Below are 7,291 nucleotides of genomic sequence, written 5' to 3' on the forward strand. Positions count from 1 at the left end.
ACTTTTGCACATCCCTGGTAAATACTCTCTTTCTGTAACAACACAATAAAACACGGACAATGAATAATTAAAGCATAAATAATTCACGATACTGTATTACAGTAGTTTACTCATTGTAATGTTATTTCAGGAGATCAGGTTTTCACAACAAGGGCAGTATTCACATGTTTTTGTTGATACTAGTTAATATATAAAATGTGCGAATATTTGGTTTAACTAAAATGCCATTGACTAATATTCAGTGCCATTTTATTGTTTATTTAATGTACATGTTGGCACGGAACAAAAAAAGGAGTGGCTCTTAATTTCATTGTACATGTGTATAGTGACAATAAAAGGCATTCATTCATTCATTCATTCAAAAACTATAACTAAAAACAGTGTGAAAGTCAACTCTGGAACTGGCCTGAGAGTCTAGATTAAATCTTTTGATTTAAAAATTTTATGCACTTTAGTTTAAAAATAAATGCTTTTGTTAACAGCCAGGTTAGGTCTTTGCAATAAACAAGACTTTTCATTAAAAATCTGGTGTTTACTAGCAATTTCCCCCCAAGTGAAATAAAGTCTTTAGAATTCAAATTTAAATCGAATTTTGGAAATATTTACACGACAATTATATCAGTGGCATAAAATGTTCTTAAAATGACAATAATAGTATTGTTTATTGCAATTATTTCTGGGACAACATACTGTCCAAAAAAAAAATTATCGCGACAGCCCTACAGTTTCAGTCGGAAGTTTACATACCCCTTGCAGTATCTGCAAAATCTTAATACTTGTAACAAAATAAGGGGGATCATAAAAATCCCATGTTATTTTTTTATTTAGTACTGTCCTGAATAAACTATTTTACATAACATATGTTTACATATAGTCCAAAAGACAAGATAATAGCTCAATTTATGAAAATTACTCAGTTCAAAAGTTTACATAAGTGAGTCTTCTCCTATAATGTCTGATAGGGTTGGAGAATACATGGCAAGGGATCTGAGACCATTCCTCCATACAGAATCTCTCCAGATCCTTCAAATGCTTATGGACTCTCCTCTTGAGTTCACCCCACAGGTTTTCTATGGGTTTCAAGTCAGGGGATTGGGATGGCCATGGTAGGACCTTGATGTTGTGGACAGTAAACCATTTGTGTGTTGATTTTGATTTATGTTTTGGATCATTGTCCTGCTGGAAGATTCATCCACGGCCCATTTTAAGCTTTCTGGCAGAGGCAGTCAGGTTTTCATTTAATATCTGTTGATATTTGATAGAGTCCATGATGCCATGTATCCTAACAAAATGTCCAGGTCCTCTGGCAGAAAAACAGCCCCAAAACATTAAAGCGCACTGCCATATTTAACTGTGGACATGAGGTACTTTTCCATATGGCTTCCCCTCTGTGTGCGCCAAAACCACCTCTGGTCTTTATTGTCAAAAAGCTCTAATATGGTTTCATCTGACCATAGAACCGGATCCAATTTGAAGTTCCAGTAGTGTCTGGCAAACTGAAGACGATTGAGTTTGTTTTGGATGAGAATTGAGGTTTTCATTTTGAAACCCTTCCAAACAATTTGTGATGATGTAGGTGACTTCGGTTTGTAATTTTGGAGACTTTCTGACCCCAAGACTCAACTAACTTCTGCAATTCTCCAGCTGTGATCCTTGGAGATTTTTGACCACTCAAACCATCTTCATAGTGCACTGAGACAATATAGACACATGTCCAATTCCAGGTTAATCCACAAAATGTCCAGTTGACTGGAACTTCTTAACTATTGCCCTGATGGTGGAAATTGTGCTATTTTCTTATAGCCACTTCCAATTTTGTGAAGCTCAATAACCTTTTTGCCACACATCACAGCTATATTCCTTGGTCTTACCCATTTTTATGAATGACTAAGGAATTTGGCCTGTGTGTGTGAGAAAAGCATCTCAACATGTAACTTTGAAGTGGATGGGCAACAACAGCAGAAGTTCACAAACAAAAGTCACCTGGTCATTTTCCAGGCTTCAACTGTCCAATTTCAGTTTGACCCCATGGTAGCCTCAGATTCTTGTTCTTTGCTGACAGGAGTGAAACCTGATTTAACCCATCCACAGCAAGGTTTGATGTGTTGTGCATTCTGAGATGCTTTTGAGTTGCTATAGCTCAGACCAGTCTGCTCAATGTCCTCTGATGTGGGGTGGGGGTTGAGGGGCTCAGAGAGATTGGAAGGGAGATCAAATTTTTTTCAAGAAGAAAAAAAAAAACTCAGACAGGGCATCATTTGGGTACTAGGTGTATTTTATTGCTTTTCAAATAGAATTTGCATAAATGAAAAACCCTGTGTTCTCTCTCTCCCTCTGTATTTTCTTTTTGCTGGGAGAGGCAGAGCTTCGACTGCCTTTTATCTAGCTGTCAGTGCAGACCAGTGTTGCCAGCTTAGTCAGTTTTCAGACCCCCCCCAAAAAAGCAAAGCAACAAATCTTTTTGTACAAGCCTTATCAACTTTCCAAATGTCTCCAGTACTGTCCTGCAAGCGTAAGGTCTTTCTTTCCCGCTGCACTCACACCTCTCTGTGTCTGCTCTGTTCAGTGAGAGTCTGAGAGCCAGAGATTTAACAATGACTACGTTTACATGGACAGCAGTAATCTAATTATTGACCTTACTCTGATTAAGATAATAATGTGATTAAGGTGTTTACATGAGTCGCTTTTAGAATACTCCTTTCATGTACCCGTTTTACATGTGATAGAACATAATTAGATTAACAGCCCACGTCATTACATCACCACGCCACGCCGTCCAACGTCCCTCCAGAATTTCACGTATCAACATACAGTTCGTCTTCGTTATAGTACCGTATACAGTTTTGGGTGTTTTTATAAAAAAATTTTACCAACGCTTTAAGTGCAGTTAATTATTTGTAATGCTATATGTGCTAATAGACAAATGCTTGAAGCCGTGGGCTGCATCTCAAACCGCGTACTTACCGTCTATATAGTAGCCGAGATACATGTATTTTTCCCCACTACAGGCCTATAGTAGGCAAGTATGCGGTTTGGGACACAGCCGAACTCTCTTGTTCGCTGTAAAATGTTGAGAACTGCGTGTGTGATCATGTCCTGTCACAAAATGCGGTAAAAACTCTCACACGACATTCATAATGTGATTAAGGTGTTTACAGGTCTGTAATACACGTCCATAATGCGACTAAAACAGGAATACTCCACCCGTCTTAATTCGATTACAGCTTAATTCGATTATGACCTTAATTAGATTAAGGTAAGTAAAAATTGCTGTTTACATGGTAGTTTCTTAATCAAAGTATGGTCTTAATTGGGTTAAGAGTGGATTATTGTTGTCCATGTAAACGCAGCTACTGTCATGTATAACGAGACGCGCGCTTCTTCCCAATTTACATAATTGGTATGTGAATGAGTTTAGAATGCAAGACGAATATAATGCAACATGTTTTGCTCTGTGTTACAGCATGCAGACCCTCTGTTCATAGGATATTTTTTTTGTTTGTTTGTTTGTTTTTCGCACCATTATGTGTACCCTGGAAGGTAAAACACACACCATACTGGAGTAGAGCCGTTGTCCCTCATCATAAGTTACATTTCTATCTAGGACTGCAGAAGTGTTGGCCTAGTATTCAGATATTTGCATATCCCACCTCGTCATAACATTTAAACTAGAAACGCCAGTACAACATATAACACCTGTTTAGCTACACCTGGCGTGCTAGCTAGCTGCTGAGATCTGAGTAAAATCAAAGACCGATACAAGCTGTCACATGTATCAGTTGATAGATCAATAACTGGTCGAGCAAATAAATATGTGACACCCGGAAAAACAGTTTGGACAGTAAGAAGTGTTCACCGATTGGTTTAAAGTAATGAATTAGAATGAATTGAGCTGAATACTGAGCTCTCACTTACACTTTGTAGGGTAACCGAGGATCCGACGTCAGAGTAATTTTAAAAGTTACTTTAGACCTAAAACATAAACAGACACATATTCAGTTCAGTATAGTTTCCGCAAATCACACAAATCCTTTAATCGCACTTATTAAATAATATAACTACACTTACATGATTTAAACTTAAGAGAGCAGAGCAATGTGTTTATGCCGAACCGGAAGTAGGGAGGTCCTGATGTAACACGTCAACCTACGACGAGGGTAATGATTTTTCTTCTTCTTTATTATTTCCCCCTTTTTTTCTTCCTTCTCGACATATTATTTACTTACTTTGAGAACGGTTTAAGCGCACTAACACAGCACACAGCAAAATAAAATTAAAATAAAATAAAAATCTCCGCAGCTTTTGTAATTACAGTCAGGCAAATTCTGGAGATACCCTAATCATCTACCGTAAATATTATCTTATGAGTCGCCTTAGGGAAAATCAGAAGTACAGTCAAAACATTTTATACGAAATTAGCAGACCCTCCAAGGCAAAACAGATATGTTTTAAAATTCAGTTCACTTCAATTCAGTTGAACGCTTTAACAATAGACAGTTCTCACAAAGCAGCTGTACAGAAATTCTGCTGTACATTAGATCCCCAGGGCTCTTAATACTTATGCAAATACGGATTTTTTTAAATCATTTTTTAAAATCATATATATATATATATATATATATATATATATATATATATATATATATATATATATATATATATATATATATATGATATTTACATTTATTTTTTAAATAGAAATTGATTACATTTTCTAGAAAGTGGTTTGGGGAAAATATGTATTTAATAGTTTTTTTTAATTATATATGTACTTTTTTGTGGGTTTTTTTTTTAGTTGTGGTGACATTTTGTGTATTCTGTGAGCAAAATGAATAAATATTTGCTTTTCTGTTATGATAATGAACCTTTTTTGGTTAGCCTTACATGTTATTAATTTTTAATTCCTCCTGTGGTCTTAAATACAAGCCTATATGTTTCATTCTTAAGTGGTCATTCATAAAATTTTGCTTAGTATTTCATATATCTAAAAACAAAATGAAAAAAAAAAATTCCCAGTGACTAATGAATCATACAGATTTTAAGAAACATAGGCTACATAACAAATATCCTTCCTTGTTCGTCCATCGAAGTCGATGAGGACCACACAGTATCATCAGTTTAAGTGGGAGTGGGTTCGGAGATGGCTGATTAGTCCAATCCCAGCCCGGAATTGACGGCTGCAGTGGGGACATGGAAGATCAGACTGCCGACCCGGTGAAGAGGAGATACTGGCCTTGGACTTGAGAAGAAGACGTTTCTCTGCAGCATAACGCAATCTCTTTTGTTTGTAGGCTGTTGCACCATCATGAACTCGTCTGTGCCACGCCGAGTGTTCACCGGCGATGCTCTTCCAGTTTTCAGGATCTATGTTACAGTTCTTGAGAGAGGCCTTGAGGGTATCTTTGAATGTTTTCTTCTGACCCACAAGAGATCGCTTGCTGTGATGAAGTTCACCATAAAACATCTTCTTGGGTAATCGTTTGTTGGACATGCGCACAACATGGCCAGCCCATCTGAGTTGTGCTTTGCAAAGCATGGTGTGAATGCTTGTCATCTGGGCAGGATGACAGCCAAATAGACTTTCAATTTGGTTTCTGTCTTGATGCCCCTTCGATTCCAAACATTAGGTTGAGGCCTTCCAAAAGCTGCACTGGCTCTGGCGATTCTAGTGTTCACTTCCTGGTCGATGGTGGCTGCCTTTGATAGGGTGCTGCCGAGGTGTGTAAACCTGTCAAAGTTGTTGAGCACTGACGGTGATGGATGGCTCAGTGTAGTCACAGCCAGGCATGGGCTGATACAGAACCTCAGTTTTTTTTGGTAGAGATTGTAAGGCCAAAGTTCATGCACGCTGCGGAGAATAGATTCATGCAGTGTTGCATGCCTGCTTGCGTTCCTGAGTTGAGGGCGCAGTCATCAGCAAATAGGAAGTCACGAATGGTCTCCACTTGGACCTTGGTTTTGAATCAGACCTCACTCTACACCACTGAGGAGTGCTGTAACGTGCTTTGGAGGGAAGAAATAAAAATGCCCAAAATTTGACCTTTGAATTCTTCAGCTATATACTAGCTTAGTAAATGGTGTATATAAGTCTCACCTCTATAGTATTATAGTATATAGTATTTTAACATCCTAAGTAATTTTTTCCATATAAGATATAGATGTCTGACATGTGATAGTGGGACATAGTGTGTGTGTGTGTGTGTGGGGGGGGGGGTTGTTTGGTTTATTCTTTTTCATTTGGTGCAGATGCAGACAGCAAGCTTTCTTTTTCTTTCATTCATTCATTCATTCATCCTGGAGAGGAACCTCGTTTTCCACCTGTGGGAACAAAAGCCCCTTAACTGGCAACCTTATTTTTTCATATATTACTCAAAGCTCATGCCCAGGTAAGGATAGGAATGTAGATTGAGCAATAAACAAAGAAGTTCATCCAAAACTAAGCTCCTGCTTCATCACCACACACTGACAGCACCACAGCAACTGTAACACTGCTGTCGCTGAGCCGATCTGTCAATTTCACCTTCTTTGTTTCACGATTCACTCCTGAGTAAAAAAAGGGAATTTTAAGGAACCATCCCTTTCTTTTCTGGGATAGAAACATTTTAGATTTAGAAGTGCTGATATAAATCTCAGCAACTCAGAAAATCCAATTTTTCCAGTCCAATGACAATGGCCTAAATCTCCATTCAACATGGAAGAGGCACACAACTCCAAACTTGTCCAGTGCCTTCAACATATCTGGCAATACTTCATCCTTCCCACAGCCTTATCAGATTTTTAATCTCCAAAATAATCTCAGCCACAGACTTGGACTCCAAAACACCAGTGATTTCTGTTATTGCCTCTTGAAGGGAAGGCGGGACCACTGGGTTAAAGAGTTCCTAAAAGTACTCATTCCATCAAGTAACAATATCCCCAGTACATTTCAACACTCCCATACACTTGCTCAGCAGCTTGTGTATAGATAGATAGATAGATAGATAGATAGCAAGATAGATAGATAGATAGATAGATTTTATTGATACTGAGAGGGAAATTCTGTTAAAGAATAAGAATAAAATTAAAAGCAGAATTACAGATCTACAAAGAACACACTAAATATTAAATAAAGATATGTGCAACATCAAAAAAAGTAATAGTAATAAATTAAACAAAAAAGAGCAATAAAAACAGGCATGCAAAAATTGCAGCGAATAATACATACATTTTTTTCACACTTGTTTTTATTGATCCTTTTTTTCTTCATGACCACTGAGTTAAATAGTTCCTAAAAGTACTTCCATCACTCAAC

The 7,291-nt window shown here is 37.5% G+C and overlaps 1 protein-coding gene across 1 annotated transcript in view; it reads right to left on the reverse strand.

Annotated features, from left to right (window-relative positions):
- Positions 1-4,366, reverse strand: part of ufm1 (ubiquitin-fold modifier 1) — a 22,847-nt gene extending 18,481 nt beyond the window's left edge. Inside the window, exons 1-2 of the mRNA XM_053644654.1 lie at positions 4,069-4,366; positions 3,916-3,972 (exon numbers count right to left, since the gene is read on the reverse strand). Coding sequence (XP_053500629.1) covers positions 3,916-3,972; positions 4,069-4,070 — 59 coding nt within the window. The 5' untranslated portion in view covers positions 4,071-4,366. The remainder of the gene's footprint in view (positions 1-3,915; positions 3,973-4,068) is intronic.
- Between the last annotated feature and the right edge of the window lie 2,925 nt (positions 4,367-7,291).

This window comes from Ictalurus furcatus, chromosome 16, assembly GCF_023375685.1.
Source record: "Ictalurus furcatus strain D&B chromosome 16, Billie_1.0, whole genome shotgun sequence".
Classification (NCBI taxonomy): domain Eukaryota; kingdom Metazoa; phylum Chordata; class Actinopteri; order Siluriformes; family Ictaluridae; genus Ictalurus; species Ictalurus furcatus.